Source organism: Erinaceus europaeus, chromosome 4 (assembly GCF_950295315.1).
Source record: "Erinaceus europaeus chromosome 4, mEriEur2.1, whole genome shotgun sequence".
NCBI lineage: Eukaryota > Metazoa > Chordata > Mammalia > Eulipotyphla > Erinaceidae > Erinaceus > Erinaceus europaeus.
The window spans coordinates 62,278,676-62,305,580 of record NC_080165.1 but is presented as its reverse complement, the minus strand read 5'-3'; the positions used below and the strand labels follow the sequence as shown (position 1 = coordinate 62,305,580).

Genomic DNA, 26,905 nt, shown 5'->3' with positions numbered 1-26,905 from the left:
TGGCACACCTGGTTGAGCACACATGTTACAATGTGCAAGAACCCAGGTTTGAGCCCCTGGTTCCCACCTGCAAGGGGAAAGTTTCACAAGTGGTGAAGCAGTGCTGCAGGTGTTTCTCTGTCTCTCTCACACTTTACCACCCCCTCCCCTCTCAATTTCTGGCTGTCCAAATTCAATAAATAGATAAATTAAAAAAAATTTTTTAAAGAACTTTGGTCCATATTTCCAGAGGGATAAGAATAGGGAAGCTTCCAATGGAGGGGATGGGACACAGAACTCTGGTGGTGGGAACTGTATGGAGTTGTACCCCTGTTATCTTACAATCTGTTAATCATTATTAAAATGATTAATAAAAAAATTTAAAAAGAACATATATAATTTCCTTGTGAAGTCATATACAGGTAGCAGCAGAGATCCACGCAGTAGTGGTCAATCTCGTTAGTTTTGAAAAAGACTTTCTGGATCTACATTATGCTGTGAATATTCCTAGAAGAATCTCTTTCAGGGAGCTCCAGTGGTGCAATCAGTTAGCACATGAGGTACTTATACAGAATCTCTCAGAATGGAGTTATTCTTAGATATCCTTATACTCTTTCTCAGTTGGTTTTTACATTGAGTTTACCAGTACTATAAATAGGTATACTAATCCTGTTGTATGCAAATTAAGTAAGAAATTAAGAATGCCTTTAAATTCTGCATTCTCTGACCACAGACATGCTTCAGGTATAATTACAGCCTTTCTTCATCATTTAGGAAATAAGAATGGCAATTTTTGTAATGCACCACAGGATAGCAGTAACCTATGATCTGTAGGAGTCATTGAATATCCTGGCGTTAAAATTGTCAGGGTTATTTAGATCCCTAGACTTCTCAGTTCTTAATGTCAGTTAATTCAACGTAATAACTAGGTGGTAGCACACCCAGCAAAGTGTTAGTATGTATAAGTACCTGGGTTAAAATCCCAAATTGCCTCCTGCATTGTGTGTGTGTGTGTGTGTGTGTGTGTGTGTGTGTAGGGGGCGGGGGGTAAATGAGCAGTGGGGCAGTGCTATAGTGTTGCAGGCATCTCTTCTGTCTGTCTCTCTCTCTTTCAAAAACAGAAAGAAAAATAAAAATTGACCACCAGAAATAGTAGAGTCATGCAGGTACTGAGCCTCAGCAATAACCCTGGTGGCAAAAAGAAAAAAAAAAAAAAAGCAAACTAAATAAATAAATAAACTCAATCCAGAACTCTCTAGACTCTGAACTTTGTGAATTAATACAATATCCAAACACAAGACTGCCTGGGATCAGAGGTCATACAGTATGCCATTCATTAGCCAGTGATTCCAATCAGGAGATAAGGTGTTAGAATCCCCAGCTGGGGCTCTGTGGACACTGGTCTCGGTTAATGATGTAGTGAAATATTTCTGAAGCGTATTAGAGTGAAGAACTGTTGAGAATCACAGCACAGTCAGTCAACTAGGCTATTAGAGGCGGCTAATACTCTAATGGTGTACTTAATCTGAGCCCCACTGGAATATTGTACAGTTTCATTTAAAATCACAGGCATCTTCAAGCTGGTTCAGCAGCCCTGTGATGGACAGGTTGCTTCATTCAGAGCCCAGTGATCCTAGCACAAATGGAGCCCTCTTTCACCATAGAAAAATGCAAGAGCCATGTTCCTAATGCTATACTCTTTTGTGCGTTGCCTGCAGGCTTTTCCTGGGCCACTGAGTGAACATTTGAGCAGGTTTTGCCAAGGAGGAAAATGATGACAAATCAGAGAGAGGAATTAAAATGAAGCAGTCATCTCAGTAGGGAGCCAAGATGTTCAGGAGCTCAGCTTCCAATTTGGAGGAGAATAATTATGATGGGCCCACTAGGAAAAGTAGGAAGAGAAGATGAGTACTATTAAAGAGATGGAAGTCATAATTGTTAAGAAAAATAGGTCATTCATATAAGAACAGTTAGCAATTTAGGTTAGAATCTTGTGTTCCGCTGTGGCTATAAGACTGGGTGTTTACCTAGGATTTTATACCTAAATGCCAAATTTTAAAATTCCCTCCCCAACATTATAAAGTTACCTGTTGCTTAGTAAGGAACCTAAGACCATTAAACTGTCTTCCATCAAGGTGATAATTTCTCCTGATTCTGTTCCTTTGAGAAGCAGTTCCCCCTTGCCCTTAAATGCTGCAAAACTCAAGTTCTGGTTGGTCCAGTTCTCAATCACTTGAGCCAACTTGGCTTCAATATCCTTCTCCTTAATGGCAGATATGCAAATATCCTTTAGAGGAAAATTTAAGAATCAATCATGACATTTCCAGTTACAAAATAAATGCACCAGAAAAATCAAAGAATTTCAAAGCTTGGACTTAGAAGTCATCTATGATAGTCCATTGAGGCATTTTATGACTAAGAAAACCAAGACTCTGGTTAGATTATTATGCTGTAACTTCAAGCCAGAACCTTATAGCGCATTCTCACTACTAGCTATTTTTCCTGTACTACAACCATAAGGAAACGAAACTACAATCATCACATTCCTTAATTATATTTTTAATCAGAATTTTCAGCCAAAATGGAGATAGCCAAAGCTGCTTTGTCTTAAGGACTCACTATGAGAATCAAATAAGACTGTTAGACTATACTGTGTGAAAGTCTGTTGAGCTCTTAGCTATGTCCCTGCCTATTTGGCCTCCAGATGATTGTCTTTTGCCTTGAAATCAATTCTATCGTTTTCTTTTTTTCTTTTCTTTTCTTTTTCCTTCAGGGTTATTTCTGGGGCTCAGCACCTGCACTACAAATCCACTGTTCCTGGAGGCTATTTTTTTCCCTTTTGTTGCCCTTGTTGCTTATCGTTGTTGTTATTATTATTACTATTGTTATTGCTATCATTGTTGATGGATAGGACAAAGAGAAATCGAGAGAGGAGGGGAAGACCTAGAGGGGGAAAGATAGACACCTGCAGACCTGCTTCACCACTTGTGAGGCAACCCCCCTGCAAGTGGGGAGTCAGGGGCTTGAACCGGGATCCTTCTGCCAGTCCTTGCGTTTTGTTCCATGTGTGCTTAACCTGCTGTGCTACTACCCATCCCCCAATTCTACCATTTTCCATGCTTCTCTGAAAACCTTTGATATAACAGCCACACAAAAGAAAATGAAATAAAGTGTTTCATCTACCATGGCTGAACTTATTTTTATAGTTAGAACCTCAGAAGGGGGAAAGAGTTTGAAGATAGGAGGTACTTCCACAAATTAGTGTAATATAAATTATATCACTGCAAGGCAACCTGCTGTGAGTTCTAAGGGGGGAGTAAAATTATCTCTACTTGCAGAGAGGGAAGAAGAGCTTCAGGAGGAGGAGGAGGGAGCATGAGAGTAATTGGGATTCCAATGAAGGGGAACATGAAAGGAGGGAACATTCTACAGTGAGGAAAAAGGCGTCCTTTAGAGAGGATAAATCGAACAGTAGTAGGAACCTAGCTAACTGCATGGGGGGTTGCTCCACAAGTGGTGAAGCAGGTCTGCAGGTGTCTCTTTCTCTCTCCTCTCTGTCTTCCCTTTCTCTCTCCATTTCTGTCAAAAGAGAGAGAGAGAGAGAGAAACCTAGCTAAGAGAGCAGGGCATGTAAGGCAAAGCAGCAGGATACCTCTCAGGCAGCTTTGAGCATATGTTTTAATGACATTTATAAGGAAGACAAAAAAATTTTGAAAGCAAAACTTTTGCTTGTATATATGGTTTTTAAAAGAGTCAAGGAGAGGGGGGCTGTGGTGGTGCACCTGGCAGAGCATACATGTTACCATGCATAAGGACCTGGGTTCAAGCCCCTGGTCCCTACCTGTAGGAAAGAAGCTTCACAAGTGGTAAAGCAGTGCTGCAAGTCTCTCTTCCTTTCCCCCCTTCCCCCCCCCCCATTCCCTCTCAATTTCTCTCTGTTCCTTTCAAAAAGAAATGGCTGCCAGTAGAAATGGATTTCTCATGTAAGTACTGAGCCCCAGTGAACCCTGGTGGAAAAGGAGGAAGGGGGACCAAAAGGAGGCAGAAAACTCTGCATGGGAGTTATGAACATCTACTGCAGTTCCTTGCACCTTAAACTGAGAGATAGATTAAATTTGTTTTTTTAAGAAAGTAACAAAAGAAGCACAGTCTGACTTAAAAAACAAAATGAACATATCAATGAACTAGAAGTGCAAAAGAAATGCAAACCACTGGGTGGAGCTGAAGCTCAGGTCTAAGGCTCTAACTCAAGTCCCTGGCTTCAGTGGGACTGAGAAGACTAAAACCCATGTATTAATATATGAGAAAGTCTTAGAGCTGTGGTTTAGACCCTCTAGTATGAAAGGAGACTGAAAACATTGCCTCCAGCTATTTAATCATTTAGATTACAAGAAACTTGGGGGAGGGGGGAATAGCTCACCTGGCAGAGCATGTAGTTTATTATGGTTGGAGATCAGGGTTCTGGTTACCTCCAGCCACTGAGCACCTGCACAGTTTCACTGGCTGTGGGGTAGTGCTGTAGTCTCTCAGTCTCTCTCTCTCTCTCTCTCCTCTCCTCTCCTCTCCTTTCCTCTCCTCTCCTCTCCTCTACCTCTCCCTTCCTTCCTCCTTCCCTCCCTCCCTCCCTTCCTCTTTCTCTGGTTCTCATCCTCTATCCAAAAATAAAAAGGCCACCAACAGTGGTGGAATCCTACAGGAATGGAGCCCTAATGATATGTCTAGCAAAAAAAAAAAACCAAAAAACAGCAACTGCAGTTGTAAACCTGGTAGAGTGACATATACCAACCCCTACAATCAAGACCTGAGACAGTCTGTCAATAGAAGTCTGGATCTGACAGCAGAACAAGAGATACAAATTAATGTAGGAACACTTAGTTCTGAGTTTAGGGATGAAGGGAGATGAAGATTAGAAAAAGGGAGAGGAAAGAAACCACAAACCCACTGAATAAGGAAAGTTAAGATGGAAAAGGAAACAATTGTGACAAATTATAAAAATTAAAAGACCCAAAACCTTTTGTCCAAAATGAGTTCCTTCAATAATAAAAATTACAGTATCCAAGGATGTAACTCAGCAGGCACAGTACAAGACTTGCATATATGAGGCCCAAATTTGATCCCTAGCTCCACATAAGCCAGAGAGGTGTTCTAGTCTCTCAGTGTGTGTGTGTGTGTGTGTGTGTGTGTGTGTCTCACACACACATACAAATGCACATGCACATATACACACATAAATTAAATAAATTAAGCTTTAAAAAATCTAAAGGGCTGGGAGAGAGCTCATCCATTAAGCCCTGTCACTACATGGGAATACCATGTATGGAACCAAGGGGGCTCCATGGACAGTGGAGTGGTGCAGTGGTGTCTCTCCTCCTTTCTGCCAACCTCTCTGCCTCTCCTCTTTCAAAAGTAAAGAATATTAAAAAAATTGGGCTGGGAAGACCACTTGCCAGAATCAAATTAAAATATTAAAAATAAAAATAATTTATAAAATCCACAGGAAAAATCACTATTAAAAGATATCATCAACAAGAAAATACCAGAGCAAAAATTCAACTCAAGTGAAATTGATTTCATAGAGCAATTTGAAAAGTGTCGTTATGCTTAATCTGGGAGGTAGGGTTTAAAATATGGAAAATAAAGATGAAATAATATTGGCCATGTGTTGATGATTATTGAAGCAAGATGGCCTCTACTTTGGTTTGAAATTGTCCATAATGAAATATTTAACTGATTATGGTTAGGGGGTGGAAAATTGATAGGAACCCTATTTAAATAAGGTCAAGAGTATACATATTCATTCCTATATATGTGTGGTCAGCTAAGAGATCCAATATATCTTGTATTTCTAAAGGTAAGGGATACTGCTCATACAACAGTATACACACAGACCTAATCATCATGAGTGCATTTAAAAGCAGTATAGTGTTACATATCAGTTATATCTCATTTTTAGAAGAAAAAGTAGGTACCATTAAACAGTATCATTTAAAATAAATAATCTTAAATATTGGAAAGAAAAATTGCAACATATGTGCTCTACCAGGAGCACAGTCACCTGGTTCCAAGTAGACAGCAACTAGTATACCACTGAATAAAATATTTTTGCACGATTTTCAGAAAATAAAAAAGAGATAACCTATAACAGACCATTTGTAGGATCTCCTGTCTAAACTTATGTACCTCAATATCATCCTTATTTTTAAGAAGAGGGGCTTCCATAATATTCCTAAGGCAAAAGGAGTCAGATTCCACATCAAATGGAGTTCCAGTTAACTCAGAGATTCGATCCCAGTGTCTCTGTTTCATTGCCTTATTGGTCATCATTTCTAACAGAGGACATGACTCACTGAAGTCATCAATTCTTTTTTTGAGATCCAAGAAAGCTTGCCAGTCTTTAAGTCCTTTGGGAAGTTTACGACATCTTGTAGAAAACAGGAAGAAAATATTTCAACTACACACTTATTAAAAGGCAGTTATGTATATATAGTAATATGCCCAGAGATAAATTTGTGCAATACCTACAGACGTGTAAGAAATGGGAATTGGGAGGGGGAAAAAAAGTAAACTTAAGGGAGTCGGGCGGTAGCACAGAGGATTAAGTGCACATGGCACGAAGTGCAAGGACCAGCATAAGGCCCCGGCCCCCTGCTGGGAATACTGTGAGAACCAGGTTGAGCATGATGAGGCTTTTCCCATTGAAAAATGGGGAACTTGGGTCCATGCTCCCAGAGGGCTAGAGAATGGGAAAGCTATCATGGGAGGGGGTGGGTTATGGAGATTGGGTGGTGGGAATTGTGTGGAGTTGTACCCCTCCTACCTTATGTTTTTGTTCATTAATCCTTTCTTAAATAAAAAATTTAAAAAAAAAAAAGAGAAAAAGAAAAGTGGGGAACTGAGGAAACGAATCTCCCTGTCTATCTTCCCATTATTCACTCCCAATTTCTCTGTCCTCAAGGTTCCCAAAGTCAGTAACGATAGTGTTCAGAATCTCGACAGCCTGGTCTGGCTCTGACTCCAGCTCCAAAGCATATTCCATGGCCTTCAGGTCTCCCTCCCACTTGGGCAGATCTGGATCAGGCCAGATGGAGTACACGAGGCCTTGGTAGGAACTGTTGATCAGAAGCACATTCAGCTGCAGGTAGCTCTCCTCCTTCTCCTTGGACAGAGCACAGAGGAAGATGCACACCTCTTCCATGACATCAGCATCCTCCAGTAGCTTCAGTCCCAGAAAGGCGTAGATGTGGAAGGCCTGGTATTGCAGGTGCAAGACATTATCCACGGCTGTGTCTAGCTCTTCAAACATGAGAGCATCCTTGAATTTGGACATGGCTACAGGACCCACTTCCAAAGGTCGCTGTGGAAAAGCCCCAGGAAGGGTCCACAGGTCACTGAAGCAGGACTGGGACCCTGCGATGACTGCCTGGCCTGGGGCCTCAAGAAGGAGCCTCAGTTCCCCTTTTTTTTCAATGGGAAAAGCCTCACCATGGTTCTCACAGTATTCCCAGCAGCTCCCCACCTGCAGGGGAGTCATTTCACAGGCGGTAAAGCAAATCTGCAGGTGTCTATCTTTCTCTCCCCCTCTATCTTCCCCTCCTCTCTCCATTATTCTTTGTCCTAAAGACAGCAGCAATAATAACAATAATAGTAACCACAACAATGATAAAACAACAAGGGCAACAAAAGGGGGAAAAATGGTCTCCAGGAGCAGTGGATTCATGGTGCAGGCACCGAGCCCTGGCAATAACCCTAGAAGCAAAAAAAAAGTAAAATTAATTCAATTGAAACTCACCTGTTTTGATTATTTATTTATTTATTTATTTATTTATTTATTTAAAGAGCACTGCTCACCTCTGGTTTATGGTGGTGCTAGGATTGAACCTGGGACTTTCAGTGCCTCAGGCATGGAAGGCTTTTTGTTTTGTTTTGCTTTTTGTATAACCATTATGTGATGCCCCCAGCCCTCAAAACTCACCTGTTTTGAAATTCCTGCAGTTCTGCATTAATTTTCTCAATGTCTACATCTCCCCAAAGTATTTCATAATAACCACTAATGTTGCCCATTACAGTATCATACAGTCCATACAGTTTCTGCAACAAGTTGAGTTCTTTTCTGGGAAACCAAATAATTAAATCATTACTACCACATATATTTAAAATAAATCTCATCATGATGTAAGCCAATCAATTATTTCACACATTCTGTATGTAATATCTTATGAATACTAATATGCATATAATCCCACTGGTTTCTTTCTTTTTTTTCTTCCTTCTTTTCTTCTTCCTCCTCTTCCTCTTCTTCCTCCTCCTCTTCCACTTTCTTCTTGTCATCACCAAGGCTTCACTACTGTAGTATGTTTTTTATAGAGAGATGATAAATAGATGCGTAGCTGATAGACAGACAGATGTGATGCATTGCACGCATACATATATACAGGCAGATAGGCAGGCAGAGAAAGAGATAGTGAGAGAGATGAGAGAGACCACACACTGAAGCTTCCTCCAATACAGTGGGGCTGGGCTTGACTCTGTGTTGCACATATACAGGGCAAGTATACTGTTCAACTGAATTATTTTTGCTGGCTTTACATTGGTTTCTAATACAGAATTTACTAAAATTCCACCAATTAGATCAACTTGACAGCTCTCAATTATTCTGCATCATACTGTGACTTGGCACTAACAAATGGTTATTGTAACAATCATTACAAACAATTGGACCAAAACTAATAAGGAGGTAAAGACAAGATTTAAGCCTTATCTGATATTTTCTTCTCTTTCAAATACAAGCTCAACTTTTATGAGACTTGCCATAAAATCTGAGTTGGAATACCACTTCCCTATCAAAAGTTTTCTTTCATGTGCTCAAATGGAGTTACATCTGTTGACTAAAAGAGAGCAATTCACTTTCTTTCAGAAATGTCTCCTCTGCCCTGACAATACTGCAGGAATGCTTCAGATGCCAGAGTAAGCAAAACAATGATTTCTATCTGATGTGAAGAAACCCTGTAGTGAGAAGCAAGAAATCACCTGAAAAAGAACACATACCAAGAACACCCCCTGTCAGATTAATGAGTTGTCAGAAAGACAAACATAAGATAACAGCCTGGCAGCACCCTCACATCTGTAAGAACATTCTCTAGGATTAGAGAGTCAAGTCACCTTTGGTTCATACATCTTCCCACATACAGACTGTTCTACCTGAGTTGACTTTGTAAAATTAAGGGATCATTTTGAAATTATCAACAGTACACGTCCTTTATCATTTACCAAATATGTTAGAAACTAAGCTCCTTTGACTAAAATGTTATCAACTAGCCTCTTTTGATTTACAAAAATTCAGAAGCTACATTTTCTTTGTTAAAAGAAAAATTATGCATTATTTCTGTACATGTGAAAGTACCTATATAAACACTCCTAAAAATAATACAAAGGGGGTGAGTGGGGCAGATAGCATAATGGTCATGCAAAAGACTGTCATGCCTGAAGCTCTAAAGTCACAGGTTCAATCCCCTGCATCACCATAAGCCAGAGCTGCACAGTGCACCAGTAAAAAATAAATAAATGAAAATGATGATTATAATAGTAATAATGGGTATAGACTGAAAATCCTAGATCATAAATGCCCACTACTATCCAGAAATTTTTTCTTTTGTGAATGGAGACTACACACCAAGCAGGTCAAGAATAAGGGGCTCATAGGAAAATGCACAGGCTCTTCTCTGCATAATAAAACATTTAATAAGTGAAATGATTCTTCTAATGGACAGCATTTATGTATTTGCTTGTAACACTTGTGCAACTCCTAAACTCACCTGGTTTTGTGTAAAACCTCATAGTCAGTCACAGGCAATCCAAAAAGTTGCTCACCAGATGAATATGTAACAAATTTCCTCCACAGATCATCAAAATTGGCCTATAAAGTGGTTTTAAAGTTGCATTAAAATATAATGAATTTAGGTGCCATTGAAGTTTATTGCAAGAAACTTTAAAATTTAGTATAACCTGAATAAAAGCCACATTGAGGTTATTCAGTAATATCTTTGAAATAAGGATTTGTGAAGCAAAATTATACTGATACCAAACTACCAATGGAAAAGATAAGCACTTGGGAAAATTAACTTCTAAGCATTCTAAAAGCATCTATTTCATATAAAAGTGTTTCCTTAATAAATTCAGTGGTCCTCCAGGAGATCTAGATCTCAAGTTCTTATAAATACATCTAAAAATAATAATATTTCATTTAAAATATACAATGCAAGCCTTTTCACTAATTTAGACTGGTTATCTCTCCACCAGGGATCAAATCAGTGAAGTGTTACTATAATCAATTCAGCTTTACTTTTTTTCTATAAGTAGTAGGGAGTCCCTAAGACAACAGATATTACCTTAACACCATTTGGAGTAATTCTAACAATTTAAGCTACCAAAATTAGTATAAACGTCTTTTGAACTGGAATTTTACTGACCTGTATTTATTCACTCACTTATCTTTTCAGTCCTTTTACTATATGTGTGTATAGATGAGAGAGAGAGAGAAAGAGAAAGAGAGAGAGAGAGAGAGAGAGAGAGAGAGAGAGACAGGCAAAGAGCATCCTCCATGGAGCTTTCCCCCAGTGCCCATGCCATGGTGCTCCCATGATGCTGAGACTTGAATCTGGGGCTTTGAGCATGATAAAGTACATACCCTACCAGGTATGCTATCACCTAAGCCCTGAATCTCCTGTACATAAAAGGCAAAATATTAACAGTTTTGAAATCACAAAAGCAAACAGAAACAATCTACCGGTGGCAAAATATATGTACTTTACATAAGTGGTAGAAGGTATCAATAAGGAGTCTATATTCAGATTCCTAGAGACCATCTAGCATCATATACAATGTTCAGATGTGATTTGAGTTTAACAGATGCATCAGTACATTTTACAGGAGCCCAATCAGGAAAAGTATGAAGATAATGGAGGAATTGCAGTCATCTCTTGGGTTCCTAGAGGGCAAGAGTTATATTTTTTACCTCAGTAATTATCGAAGTAGTTACTAAATAAATTTACTGGATAAAGAATCCCTGGGAGGGGGCCATGGCACAACCAGTAAAAAGTCCCAAGTTACCATGGCAAGGACCCAGGTCAGAGTCTCAGGTCCCCACCTCCAGAAGGAAAGCTTCACAAATGGTGGAGTGAGCTGCAGGTATCTCACTTTCTTGCTTCCTCTCTTTTCCCCTATATAATACTCTGTCTCTATCATAACAAAAAGGGGAAAATGGCCACTGGGATCAGTGTATTTGTCATGCAGTCATCAAGCCCTAGTAATAATAACCCTGGTGGCAAAAAAAAAAAAAGGGAGAAGGAGAAAAAAAAAGAGAAAAGAGAAAAGAAAAGGAGGGAGTCAGGCAGTAGTGCAGCAGGTTAAGCACACGTGGCGCCAAGCTCAAGGACCAGCGTAAGGAACCTGGTTCGAGCTCTGGCTCCCCAACTTCAAGGGAGTCACTTCACAGGCGGTGAAGCAGGTCTGCAGGTGTCTTAACTTCCCCCTCTCTGTCTCCCCCTCCTCTTCCCATTTCTCTCTGTCCTATCTAACAACGACAACATCAATAACAACAATAATAATAACTACAACAATAAAAAAAAGAAAACGACTTGGTGTTGGTACACCTCGTTAAGTGCACATGATACAATGCACAAGGACCCAGGTTCAAATCTCCAGTTCCCACCTCAAGGGAGGAAGGAAGCTTCATGAGTGGTTAAGTGGTATTGCAGATATCTTTCTCCCTCTATATCTCCCCCTTACCTCTCTTGATTTCTCTCTGTCTCTATCCAATAAATAAATAAAATATAAAAAAGAAAGTCAGTAATATAAATATATATATATATATATTTCAATTATAATCTATTCCAAACTGTGCTGCTACCCTGGAAGCAGCCCAGAAGTCCAATAGCAGATGAGTGGTTAAGAAAACTGTGGTACCTCTCAAGCAGAAGTTGAAAAAGAAGATCAGAAGAGAAAACACAAGTAGAACCTGAAATGGAATTGGCATATCGCACCAAAGTAAAAGACTCTGGGGTGGGTGGGTGGAGAGAATACAGATCCAAGAAGGATGACAGAGGACCTGGTGGAGGTTGTATTGTTATATGGGAAACTGGGGAATGTTATGCATGTACAAACTATTGTATTTACTGTTGAATGTAAAACATTAATTCCCCAATAAAGAAATTTAAAAAAAGAAGAAGAAGAAAGGGAGAAAGGAAGGAAGGAAAAAAGGAAGGAAGGGAACAGAGGGGAGAGGGAAAAAGCCACCAGGTTCCAGATGCTAATATAATGCCAACTGGACTTCCCTGGGCAGACGACCCCACCAGTGTGTCCTGGAGCTCCACTTCCCCAGAGCCCTTCCCCACTAGAGAAAGAGACAGGTTGGGAGTATGGACCCACCTGACAACACCCATGTTCAGCAGGGAAGCAATTACAGAAGCCAGACCTTCCACCTTCTCCATACTCCCAGAGGGATAAAGAATAGGAAAGCTCTCAGGGAAGGGGATGGGATATGGAGTTCTGGTGGTAGGAATTGTGTGGAGTTGTACCCCTCTTACCCTATGGTTTTTGTCAATGTTTCCTTTTTATAAATAAAAAATTTAAAAAGGGGGGGAGGGATGGGGGGAAAAAGAAAATTGTGGTACATATACACAATGGAAAATTACTCAACTGTAAGAAATGATGAAGTTTTCTCCTTTTCTGTATGTTGGATGGGATTTGATGGAATCAGGTTAAGCAAGATAAGCCAGAAGGAAAAGGACAAATACCAGTTGATCTCCCTTGTAGGTCACACTTAAGAAGGCAAGAAAAGAGAAACATGAGGCAGAACATTTACCGGGTAGTTGCACTGCAGCAATGCAAAAGACTGTGGACAATGGGAGATGGAGGAAGATAGACCATGGGAGATGGAGGGAGATAGACCATGGGAGATGGAGGGGCATCAGGTACCCAGGACAATCTAGTGAAGAAAGATTTGGTGATGGGAATGCTATGCAGATCCCTGTCATGGGGAGATAAGAAACTGTACTGGTGGGTCAATAACTACCCTATAAACCATGATCTCTCCTAATAAAATGATTTGGAAAAGAATACATAATTTGAAATGTGTATTATAGATTTTAATATTCATTAAAATTCAAATCATATCATTTCCTGCTAAGAGTACTGTGATTCTCAGGATAGGCTATGAACTCATTATAGACTACAAGGCCCTCCATTAATGATCTCTGTCCTCTCTACTGTTCCATCCCTCCTCACTGTCCTCTGCTCTCTGCAACCCCATCACACTCTTCACATCTTTCTTGTCTCTGTGTTGCTGGGCCCTGTGCCAGTTGCAGATTCTACCTAGCTCATGTTTTCCCCTTGACTAATTCTAATTAGTCCTTTTAAGATGCAGCTTAGATACCTCCTCCTTAAGGAAGGCTCCTTTTTCTGCCACTAGACTCCATCTGGGTTAGGAACTCCTTACATCTGTTCTCACTGCATGATTTTGCAGTTATCTCTCTAACTTTCTGTCCTTGCCAGGATTTAATAGCTGAGACGAAAGAGATATTTCTTAATGGCTAAATCACACAGAAGGTATCATGATAACAGTTTTTATGACTGTGCAGAAGTGACTTCATTTTATTACTTTTAAGCATCACCATAATGGGTTTGTGACCAATGGTAGATAAGCCTGCTTCAGGAATGAAGTCAGCATATATTATAATTATTACCAAAATAGTACTCGTGAAACCACAAGCACAGTTAATAATCATGATACAACAAAAGGGACACATGACATGTTTCTAAGACTTTAGCATCAATATTCTTATACAAGCTTATTGTTAGCTTGATATTAAACAAAGACATTGTTTAAGATGACTAATTCGAAGTGGGTAAATGTCAGTAGTCTATTGGATAGCTGATCTGACAAAAAGGCCCCTTATATGTAAGTTAGCCTTAATAAAGATCTACAGTAATCTCATAGATACACCTTATTGTTTCTTTTTAACTCAAATTACCAACTCAGTTTGGAAAAATTATTTGCTCCCAGAGTCAGACGATCACTAAGAATAGAGGCAGGACATGAGATGCAAAGAAAACATGAATATATAGTATGGCTAATGTACAAAACAGGATCAAGAATGGCAACAAGCAGCAGAATTATCCAATACTCCTAAGACACTAATGTAATCAGGGATGCATGAAACTCCAAAACATTCATCTAAATGGGTTTTATGATATTTCTCTAGATATGCTCAGTAATCTAAGCTTAGAAAAAGTGATAAATGGTTGGTTAGATCCAATTAGTACTGGAAAGTTGAAAGTAAGTCAAAATAGCTGGAACTTTTAAAGTGAAAGTTATAGAAGGTAGAAAAATAATAGCTATTGTAAAAAATGAGGAAACCATTTATTAATATTTAAAATTTTATACTGCTACATTCCCATTAATTTATTTTTATCACTTTACATGCAAATAAACCTTTGGAAGTAAGACAAGGTATATATACATTTAAGTTTAAAACAAATATCATATTCTCTAAAAACACAGAAAGATATTATATGCAAAAGAGTACAGTGATTGAAAAAGAGTACAGTGATTGAACATTATTTATCAGGTAAACATTATTTATCAGGTAAAATACAACTAAAGTTAGGGCTGGAAGATAGCATACCTGGTAGAATATACATGTTAGTTACTGTACATGAGGACCCTGGTCCCCACTGACAGGTGAACTTCATGAATGATCAAACAGTACTACAGTCTCTCCCTCTCTCTCTCTCTCTCTCTCTCTTTCACATTCTCCCTCTCTACTTTTCTGTCAGGAAAGAAAGGAAAGGGGGGGGAATGGCTTCCAGAAACACTGGAGCCCTCATCCAGACACTGAACTCCAGAGATTATCCAAATAGCAGGAAAAAAGTGTGTGTGTGTGTGTGTGTGTGTGTGTGTGTGTGTGTGTGTGTGTGTGAAAAAGTGTGTGTGAAAAAGTGTGTGTGTGTGTGTATTTACTTTTGAAACAAACTTTTCCATTGTAAAGTCAAACATGTAAACATTCCTTTAAAGTCATTTTAAAGAATTAAAACACTTGTCAATATAACAAAATTTTTTTATCTTACCTGGAAAATCTGTAATCTGTTACTAGCTTCTTGAGGTGGTATATTAGGAACCATGGGTCCTTCCTGTAATAAATAATATAAACTCCACTTTTAGTCTTATATAATTTTATAATCAATATATAATTATAACAATATATATTGTTATATATTTCATTATATAGAATAAATATATGTTATAGTAAGAATTATAACATGATTCTTTAATTCTTATATGACTATTACATATTTATACATTTTATGAAATATACTATTTCCTTTTGAATATATCAACTTTTTTTGGCACCTCCAGGGTTTTCCCATTCTGACTCTTTTTTTCGGATAGTAATAGCTAGAGATAGAAACGCAGACACCTATAAAGAACTAATACAGATGGAAAAAAAAGATAAAGAACAACCCAGTTAAAAATAGGCAGAAGATATGAATAGATGATTCTCCAAAAAAGAGAGACACATGGCCCATAGACATATGCAGAAATGTTCTAACTCATTTATTACCAGAGAAATGCAAGTCACATTGTGATTCCACCTCACACCTGTAAGAATGGGTTCCATTAATAAAACAGGAGAGGATAGGTGTTGGAGAGGATATGGAGAGAAAAGGAACTCTACTACACAGCTAGTGGGAATGTAAGCTGGCACAACCACTATGAAGAACAGTACGGAGAATTCTTTTAAAAATAAAAATGGAAATGCGTATGACCCAGTAATCCCACTACTAGGCATATACCCAAAAGATGTAACAACACTGATTCAAAAGGATATATGCACCACCATGTTCATAACTACTGTATTCACAATAGCAAAAACCTAGATACAACCAAAATGCCCTTCAACAAATGACTGGATAAAAAAGATGTAACAACACTGATTCAAAAGGATATAGGCGTCACCATGTTCATAACTACTGTATTCACAATAGCAAAAACCTAAATGCAACCAAAATGCCCTTCAACAAATGAGTGGATAAAAAAGTTATGGAACATATACTCAACAAAGTATTATGCAGCAATGAAAAGGGATGAGCCAGAAAATAGTTGTACAGGGGTCCCCAGGTGGTCTGTAAAATTATAAACATAATGGACATGCTAAGGAATAGAGCATATTGACAATATAATAAGGATATAAGATAAAATGTTGACTAACCCTACTAAAAGAGGCATACTTATTATAGGGAATAGGATTATCAAAATAGCACTGACTACTATGAATTCCTTTATAAAGTCATTGTAATCACTAAAAAAAAATTGCTATGTTATATAAGTATATCTAACTTCTGAATTTAACTTAAGAGGTCTGCCATAATAAATCACTGTATGAGGTTGATTTGTCTGTGGGACTAATTAAGTATGACATGTGTTACTTATCTCCAGTGATACTTTTGATTCTCTAAGAGTTAATGAAAACAATTACATAACACCTTGTTGTTAAGGTATTAGGCAAAATTACTTGCACATTACTCTGGTATTAGGATGCTTATAGTTTCTTACAGTCTTTTTGACAATGGTATTGTATTTTCAACAATGAAATTCTGACCCTGAGAAAAGACAAAACTAGTGCCTTGGTTCCTTCCTTGATCTCTAAAGTTGTCATTTCTTTTAACAGAAAGTTTTCTTTTTATTTATTTTATTTTATTTTATTTTGCCTATCGCTGGGGCTCAGTACCGGCATTACAAATCCACTGCTCCTGTGACCATTTTTCCATTTTTTTTAAATAGGACAGAGAGAAATTGAGAGGGGAGGCAAAGATAGAGAGGGAAAGAGAAAGAGAAGGAGAGAGAAAGATAGACACCTGCAGACCTGCTTCGCCCATTGTAAAGCAACTTCCCTGCAGTTGGGGAGCCAGGGACTGGAACTGGGGTCCTTGAACAAGTTCTTATGCTTCATACTACGTGCACTTAAGCCAGACCACCACCGTTTGGCCCCCATTAAGTTTTTTTTCTTCCTCTATAACATATCCTTAAGGAAATATTATGTAGTTATATACTATCCCTTTTTTTAATGGTTGTGAATATGCAAATATAACCTCTTGTTGACATACAAAGCACAAATCACAGTGTACTTATAGGATTCATCACTTTCACCTCATATAAACATACATCAGAACATTTTAGCATAAAGATGTAAATATTTAAGTTACCATGTCATATGCTTCTGCAAAGTTCATTACATCATCACGAAAAATTTCCACAGATTCAAGTAGATTACTTTTAAACTGTGGCTGCACTTGAACTAGTTCATCTTGTACAGAAACCTAGAATAAAAGAGAATACTCAAGGTGAGGGTAAATTATTTAAATAAAAACTATAATTCTACTGTAGCAAGTTTGTTATTCTATAATGTTCTTGCACAAAGAAAAATAAGAGAAGTGGACAACTCATCAACGGGAAACTCAAATAATTCTTATTCATGACCCAAACGGCAAAACCATCTTCTCTAACTATAGTCAGGAGAACACCTCTGGCTGGCCAAGCTCTGGCCACCACAACTATGGCCATCACAACCCAAACTATGAGAAACAGTTTCTGCTACAGGCCTGTCTAGTTCAGCAGCTACCTCTAGGGCCAGGCAAAAGTCCAGGATTAGGAACTCCCCTGATTTATAAAACTATAATAGCTGGAAAATAGCTATGGGAGTGCATACCCACACAATAATGTGGATTTACTTAATGCCACAACTGTATGTAATATCAACAAGCTATAGGTACACTTAAAAATGGCCAAGGGCCAGGAAGTGATGTACCAGTAAAGCACACCATGTGCAAGGACCTGGATTCAAGTTCCAAGTCCTCACTGGCAGCATGGAAGCTTCACAAGTAGTAAAACACTACTATAGGTGTTTGTCTTTCTCTCTCCCTCTCCCCCAGCTAGTCCCCCTCAATTTCTCTCCACTTTTACAAAAAAAAATGGTTACAATATTAAATTTGATATAATGTTCATTTAAGAGAATAAAAATAAAGGCAACATCAGTACCACTTCGGCATGTTTCACTTTGGAGTGCATCCAGAGATGTCAGATGTGGAATGTGAACCCACCGGCTTCATCATCTGGTAAGACCTATCCTAGCTAATAGGACTCCTTAAATTATTTTGGTACACTTCTTAACAGACCTCAAAACCTAGATATAGACCAGGGTCCATGAGGTGGGGCATAAGTATATATATCCACAAGTTGGGGAAAAACATATACCTTAAAGCAAAAGTGCACAGTAGTTTGCAGTGAGTCAATAAATGTAGCATGCAAGCAGAAAAACCTTAAAAGACACTATAAATTACCTAATGAATTAGCTTCTACATAGACATAGATACCTTCCTCACCTACCCTCTATTGCATGTCCCTCAATCACTGCAAAGCTAACTCTGTCAGACAAAGTAAGGACCACAAAAGCTGGATAAGGGCAAGAGACTGGCATACTTTAATGGGATGGTCATTACCAGACCACCCCATCACCTGGGGCCCTAGTCAGAGAGTCCTGAGATTCCCACACAGACATGATGGGCCTAGACCTCTAACAGATCCCTCTCACCACCGTCACTGATATCTCCATTAGGAACAACATAATGGACCCCACTGTGGGCCCCTATCAGACTTGGCCCTCAATGCGAATCAACAATGGTAGGAAATGTTCCATTCTCCGAAAGGAGGTTGGATTTCATACTCTTCCTATCACCCAAGGGCAATGGGTCCTAAAATCGGCGCCACATGGAATGTTCCTAGCAGTGACCACAGAATGTGAGCTCAGACCTACAAGGCTGCAGAGGTTACATAGGCTCCTGTGCTGACTATGGGCCCCAGATCAGATCGATGTGGTTTACAGTTAACAATATTTATACAATTTTCCCATATTTGGGAGCTACTCTCTTCCCTTATCCAGCTTTCTGGTCCTTTTTCCAACAGTGACACCATCTTCCCAGACAATAGCTTAGGTCACCTGCATATTGGATGTAAGGTGCAGGCAAAAACTAGTTGGGAATATACCTTGGAATATACCTAAAATGGAGCTTCTAGCTTTCTCCAAAATGGAGACCCCAAGTCTCCATCCACAATATTCTTGCCTTTAGGTTCATGACTAGTCAACAATTTGCTCTGCTTTCTGTCTTAATTCTTTTTCAGCCACCAAGTTCCAGATGCTACCATGATGCCAACCTAACTTCCCAGGACAGACAACCCCACCAACGTCTCCTAGAGGCCCATCTCCCCAGATCCCTGCTCCACTAGGGAAAGAGAGAGACAGGCTGAGAGTATGGATCAACCTGCCAATGCCCATGTTCAACAGGGAAGCAATTACAGAAGCCAGACCTTCCACCTTCTGAGCCCCATAATGTCCCTGGGTCTATACTCCCAGAAGGTTATAGAATAGGAAAGCTATCAAGGGAGGGAATAGGATATGGAGTTCCAGTGGCGGGAATTGTGTGGAAATGTATCCCTCTTATGCTATGGTCTTGTCCATGTTTCCATTGTATAAATAACAATTTTTAAAAAGAGAGATTTAAATGGAAAGGCAAAAAAAATAAAGACAGCATAAAGAAAATTTTTTTTAAAAGCCTGCAAAATGAGAAAAAAAATTGCAAACTTTTTCATTAGGGACTTGTACTCAAAATGTATAAATAACTTTTACAACTCAAAACTTAAAAAGCAAAAAATAAGTTCACATTTCTCCAACGAAGATATACAAGTCACTGGTAAGCACATGAAAAAAAGATGTTCAATATTATCAGCCAATAGGAAAATGAGCTACTGGTACATGGGGCAATATATATAAACTATAAAAATGTCAGCCACAAAGTCTACGTGTGGTATGATTCCATCTACATTAAATGTCCAGTAAAAGCAATATGCAGAAGTAAAAAGTCAATTGGCAGTTGCCAAGGACAAACCTGGGGCAGAATCAATAACTGCAATGGGTATGAGTTCTCTTTTGGGTGGTAAAGATAGTCTAAGATTAGATGAAGGTGTTATATAACTCTGTATATATACTAAAATATCATTGTGTATTTTTTATTTTTAATTAATTTATTTATTATTCCCTTTTGTTGCCCTTGTTGTTTTTTTATTGTTGTGGTTATTATTGTTGTTGTTATTGATGTCATCATTGTTGGATAGGACAGAGAGAAGTTGAGAGAGGAGGGGAAGACAGACAGCGGGAGAAAAAGATAGACATCTGCAGACCTGCTTTACCTGCAGGTGGGGAGCCAGGGACTTGAACTGGGATCCTTATGGCAGTCCTCGTGCTTTGCACCACCTGCACTTAACCTGCTGCACTACCACCCGAATCCCTAATTGTATATTTTGTGACACCTGCGCTTAACCCTCTGCACCACTGCCCGACTCCCCTAATTGTATATTTTGAAGGGGCATAATTTATGGTATGCGATATATATCTTAATAAATGTATTAAAATAATATACATGGAACTTTCAGAAAGTATTGCCTTTTGGAAGAGGTACTGACTTAAAAGTAAGAATTATTGAAACTAAGGGTCTTCCTGTGGAAGAAGCTAGGAAGTCTATTTTAGGTATATTCCAAGGAGTCCGTCACTAATTTTTGCATGAGCACAACAGCTAACATGCAGGTGGGCTAAAAATATTGTCTGCGAATGGTGTCAAAGTTGAGAATAGAACTAGAAAGCTGGGTCAGGGCAGAGAGAGCTACCAAACAAAGGAAAAATGAAAGTGCCATCCATCTGGCCTAGGGCCCAAGTCTATTCATATTTAGCAAAGAAGCCTGTGTAACTTCTGAGTCCCTGTCAGTCTGAGCTCACATTCCATGGTCACAGCTAAGAACACCATAGGCTCCATTGCAGGACAAGTCTTCCTCAACTGGCAGAGTGTGTGGATCCAGCCTCATTCCAGAGATTGGGGCAATTCCTACCATTGTTGTTTTACATTGAGGACAAGGTCCTTTAGAGACCCACAAGAGGGTTTATGATGTTGTTCCTGATGGAATGATCAGTGATGGTGAAGAGAGGGATCTGTTAGAGGTCTAGGCCCATCATACCTATATGGGATTTCAAGGATTATCTGACTAGGGCCCCAGATGATGATGTGGCCTGGTAGTGACCAAAAAGGCCATCATTAAAGTTTGTCAGTCTCTTGCCCTTATCCAACTCTTGTAGTTCTTACTTTATCTGACAGGGTTAGACTTAGAGTGATTGAGGGAAGTGAAGTAAGAGGTAGATGAGGAACGTATCTAGGTCTAAAAAAAATATTAGATTGAGTACTTAACTTACTCTTTTTTAGGTCTTTCTACTTCCTTGCTGCATTTATTGAGTCACTACACACTTTTACTTTAAGGTATAATTTCCCCTTAACTATGGATACATGTGCACATGTGCCCTAACCCATGGGTCCCGGTCTATATCTAGGTTCTGCAACTTTGTTAGGAAGTGTACCACCCGAAATGGAACTAAGAAATTCTATGAGCTAGGCAAGGTCTCACTCCATTTTAGCCATCAAGTTGTAGATACTACCATGACGACATCCTGACTTCCTGGCGCAGAGGACCTCAATAATGTGTCCTGGAACCCCACCTCCCCAGAGCCCTATCCCACTACGGAAAGATAGAAGCAGGCTGGGGTTATGGATCGCCCTGACAACATCCATTCTCAGCAGAGAAGCAATTACAGAGGACACACCTTCCGCCTCCTGCACCCTCTTAAAGAATTTTGGTCCATACCCCCAGAGGGATAAATAGGAAAACTTCCAATGGAGGAGAGGGGATATGGAACTCTGCTGGTGGAAATTACATGGAATTGTACATGTCTTATCCCACAATCTTGTTGATCATTATTAAATCACTATAAATCAATTAATTAATTAACAGAAAAAAGAAAAATTATATTTGTACTTACAGCTTTGCTCTGTAATTTGTTAAAGGAATATCTCAAAGTATCAACTGCTTCTGACTCTTCTTTGGTTACTTCAACTTCAAACCTGTTTAAAATAGCATAGGCTTCCTACAGAATAGGGGTAGAAATAAGAAACATAACAATAAAAGCCACCACTAGGTAACTGAATGCATTCTAGAAATATTCCAGTAGTTTAGGGAAAGAGAGCATATTTTTATTTATTTATTTATTTATTTATTTATTTATTTAAGAAAGGAGACATTAACAAAACCATAGGATAGGAGGGGTACAACTCCACACAATTCCTACCACCCGGTCTCCATATCCCATCCCATCCCCTGATAGCTTTCCCATTCTCTATCCCTCTGGGAGTATGGACCCAGGGTCCTTGTGGGTTGCAGAAGGTGGAAGGTCTGGCTTCTGTAATTGCTTCCCCACTGAACATGGGCATTGACTGGTCGCAGAGAGCATATTCTTACAGAACTAAATACATATTTAAAAAGCACATTTTGATTCTCACTGATGCCAGATACTGACTCCTGATCCTTAGTACTAAAATCTGTCTTTAGTAAACAAGTAGATGATGGAAGCATCTGGTATACTATGCTAGAAAATATCACTCAAGTCACTTTGCTTATCTATTCCTTGATTTTGTAGGAACTTTATGCATAACAGATAACTGGCTTTTCTAGAATCAGAAATCTTAAAGAATGGGTAGTCAGCATACAAAATTCCCATTAAAGTCTAAAGAAGTACTAAAGGTATAAAATTCATTACCTACTAAAGAGTATACATTCTAAATGAGTTCAAGAAACCAAAGCTCAGTCTTAGGCATCTAGTACTAAGAGGGGACTATGGTACCCGCCCCCAATACTTCCTCTCCACTATTCCAACGTTTGGGTCCATGATTGCTCAACAATTTGTTTGGCTTTGTATGTTAACTCTCTTTTCAGCCACCAGGTTCCAGATGCCATCAGGATGCCAGCCAGGCTTCCCTGGACTGAAGACCCCACCAATGTGTCCTGGAGCTCCGCTTCCCCAGAGACCCACCCTACTAGGGAAAGAGAGAGACAGACTGGGAGTATGGACCGACCAGTCAACGTCCATGTTCAGCAGGGAAGCAATTACAGAAGCCAGACCTTCCACCTTCTGCAACCCACAAAGACCCTGGGTCCATGCTCCCAGAGGGATAGAGAATGGGAAAGCTATCAGGGGATGGGATGGGATATGGAGATTGGGTGGTGGGAATTGTGTGGAGTTCTACCCCTTCTACCCTATGGTTTTGTTAATTTATCCTTTCTTAAATAAAAAATAAATTTTAAAAAAAAGAGGTGACTATGGAAACGACAAATCCACCCACCCAGCCAGCATTATATGCAACAAGGAATTGCCTTATTTGCAGATAATTTTTTTTGAGTTACACCATGATTATTTTGATTGTCACCAGGAACCAGAAATTTTAACTATTAATCTTAGGGTATTTGTGGTAAACAAAATAATGGCCTCTCCTTTGTAATCCACATTTGAATCTCCAGGAAAGAGACCTGGTAAATGGGATTAAGAATTTGAGATGGATTCTGCAGGTATCTGTCTTTCTCTCCCCCTCTCTGTCTTTCCCTCCTTTCTCCATTTCTCTCTGTCCTATTCGGCAACAACAACATCAATAACAACAATAATAATAACCACAACAATGATAAAAACAACAAGAGCAACAAAAAAGGGAAAATAAATGAATAAAATAGAAAGAATTTGAGATGAAAGTGGGGAGGAACTAATATTGGATTATCTGGAGGTGTCCAATGTAATCACAAAGGTCCTTTATAGGGATGAAGGCAATAGACTTTATGTTAAAGAAGGTGTGATCACAGAAGCTGGGGTTAAGAGTGCTGAAAGAAGACAATAAGCCATGCAAAGCAGGTAGCCTCTGAAAGCTGGAGAATACAAGAAATGGATTCTCCCCTAGAGCTTCCAGATGAATACAGTCATGCTGACATCTTTAGCTTTATGAGACCATTTCAGATTTCTAACTGATAGTACTGAAAGACATTAAATGTGTGTTCTTGTAATAGTTATTGTATTATCAAGAGAAAGCTAATATAGTAATTTTCCCTAAAGCTTTTTTGTGGATATAAATTTGCAACAATTTACTTTTGAACCTACATGAACCTCTCCCACCATGCTGGCCATGATATACCACTGGTCAAGAATGAGGTCTATTTTTTACAGGGACGCAGAGGTTACATAGGCTTCTGTGCTAAATATGGGCCATAGACCAAATCTATAGGGTTTACAGTAAACAGTATTTATATTAGATGTCAAGCACAGGTAAAAACTAGTAAAGCCATGGAAATATACCAAAACAGACCTAGATTTTTCTAAAGCAGAGACCCCAAATCTTCATCTGCAATATTCTTGCCTTTAGGTTCATGATTAATCAACAATTTCTTCTGCTTTATATTGTAACTCTTTTTCAGCCACCAAGTTCCACATGTTACCATGATGCCAACTAGATTTCCCAGAGCAGACAACCCCGCCAATGTGTCCTGGAGCCCCACCTCCCCAGAGCTCTGCCCCACTAGGGAAAAGAGAGAGACAGGCTGGGAGTAAGGATCAACCTGCCAATGCCCACGTTCAGTGGGGAAGCAGTTACAGAAACCAGACCTCCCACTTTTTGCACCCCATAATGATCCTAGGTCCATACTCCCAGAGGGTTAAAGAATAGGAAAGCTTTCAAGGGAGGGGATGGGATATGGAGTTCTGGTGGGAGGAATTGTGTGGAATTGTACCCCTATTATCCTATGGTCTTATCAATATTTCCATTTTATAAATAAATGTTTTTAATGAGGTCTATATTCTAAGGAAAGCCAAGGATATTTGAGGGACTTGCCTACCATTTTAGGACTTAACAGATTATAACCACTCTAGGTTATTAGTGTCAGCATAAAAAGCCAATACTGGGGACCAGGCAGTAGAATAACAGGTTAAGCACACATGGTGCGAAGCACAAAGACCAGCATAATAATCCCGATTTGAGCCCCCCACCTCCCCTCCTGAAGGGGGGGTCACTTCACAAGCAGTCAAGCACGTCTGCAGGTGTCTATGTCTCTCCCCTCTCTGTCTGCCCCCTCTCGATTTCTCTCTGTCCTATCCAACAACAATAACAATAACAACAAGGACAACAAAATGGAAAAAAATGGCCTCCAGAAGCAGTGGATTCATAGTGCAGGCACTGAGCCCCAGTGATAACCCTGGAGGCAAAAAAAGTCAATACTACCCATATTCAGTATAGTATTATTCATATTCCTTTGTATACTTTTCACTGTTGGCACCTGTCAAAATCCCTTCAAGGGTATCAACATGAGAAAGGAGAAATAGGCAGACTATGCCACACATAAAACAGACTTTCAAATGTTAACAGAATCATTTCAGTGTCTTACTATTCTTTTAAAACAGCATTTCAAGAAAGACACAATCATTTCTTACTTCAATTGGTCCCAAAGTCATGTCCATTTGAATTTCATTATCACGGATACAAGACAAGGCTTCCATTGCAAATCTGACATCATCTAAGTCGCGAATAGGTCTAGATAACTTTTTCAAGTATTCGTTGATAAATGCTATCATGTCTAACATTTTCTTTTTGTATTCTTCATTTAGATATCGACAAAGTAACATCTTCCATGCCTTAGCCTCAATTGACAAAGCCAATTTCATTGGTTCTGGTGAAGACAAGAAAAGATCAAAATAAAAAGCAATTAACACTCTGAAGCTATTTACTCGGTGTGTAATAAGAGTACCTTATAATTGCCCTATCCAACTAGATATTGATGTACCACATGTGGCTCTCGAGCACTTGAAATGTAGTTAGTCTGAATTGAATGTGTTGTAGGACTACTAGGTTTTAAAGAATTAGTTCCTATCCCCCCTGGAAACTGTGTTTGAGAAAGTGACTGAACCCATGTAAGTCTTTAATATTTATTTAATAAATATTCTTTATATGTTGAACGTGCACCTTGCTCTGTGTGTGTGCATTAGCAGTGTGCACTTATTCCCCCCTTTTTCTTTTAGAGAACCTAATACAGTGGAGTATAGTATTTTCTTCTGTCTACCAAACTCTGTCTCAGTTTTCTTTATTCTATTTCACCTGTATGGTTAAAGAACATGCACAATGTTACCCCATGCTCTGAATTTGTCTAATGCTGACCTTTTATGGACCAATTATAATTCTCTCTTCAGAGTTTATAATGAAACTTGAGAGGCAGCTAGGTAGACAGGGAAGCAGAAAAGTCATGCACAGGAGGGAACAGAAATAAGAAGTAAAGAAAAAATTCAAAGCAGAGAGAGAGAGAGAACAGAAAGAATAGGGCAGGTTTCTTTAGATGTCCATAGTTCTTATCCATTCCTAAGTCACACTTACATCTTGAATTCTAGAATATACTTTTCTTCCCTAACATGACTCAGATAGATTATTATCCCCTGGAAACAAACAGCATAATTAGTCACTTCTATTATATCAATTCTGACTCATTCTTCTTCACTCCTCTTGGCCTCTCAACCCCAGCTAGGTAACCCAGCCCAGCCAAGCTTGAGAGCTAAAAAAAAGTGTAGCCCCTGAGGCTGTACAATAGTGTCATGAAGTCCATGTTCCCTTTTTTTTTTTTTATTTAAATTTTTAATTTAAGAAAGGATTAGTGAACAAAAGCATAAGGTAGGAGGGGTACAACTCCACACAATTCCCACCACCCAATCCCCATAACCCACCCTCTCCCATGATAGCCTTCCCATTCTCTAGCCCTCTGGGAGCATGGACCCAGGGTCGTTGAGGGTTGCAGAAGGTAGAGGGTCTGGCTTCTGTAATTGCTTCCCCGCTGAACATGGGCGTTGACTGGTCGGTCCATACTCCCAGTCTGCCTCTCTCTTTCCCTAGTAAGGTGTGTCTCTGGGGAAGCTTCCCTTCTCCT

At 39.2% G+C, this 26,905-nt stretch overlaps 1 protein-coding gene across 1 annotated transcript in view; it reads right to left on the bottom strand.

Moving 5' to 3' along the window:
* Positions 1-26,905, bottom strand: part of DNAH8 (dynein axonemal heavy chain 8) — a 429,487-nt gene that overhangs the window by 286,616 nt on the left and 115,966 nt on the right. The window contains exons 28-35 of the mRNA XM_060190815.1: positions 25,428-25,663; positions 21,948-22,052; positions 17,239-17,352; positions 15,103-15,165; positions 9,792-9,892; positions 7,952-8,089; positions 6,160-6,400; positions 2,067-2,266 (exon numbers count right to left, since the gene is read on the bottom strand). Of these exons, the coding sequence (XP_060046798.1) occupies positions 2,067-2,266; positions 6,160-6,400; positions 7,952-8,089; positions 9,792-9,892; positions 15,103-15,165; positions 17,239-17,352; positions 21,948-22,052; positions 25,428-25,663 (1,198 nt within the window). The remainder of the gene's footprint in view (positions 1-2,066; positions 2,267-6,159; positions 6,401-7,951; positions 8,090-9,791; positions 9,893-15,102; positions 15,166-17,238; positions 17,353-21,947; positions 22,053-25,427; positions 25,664-26,905) is intronic.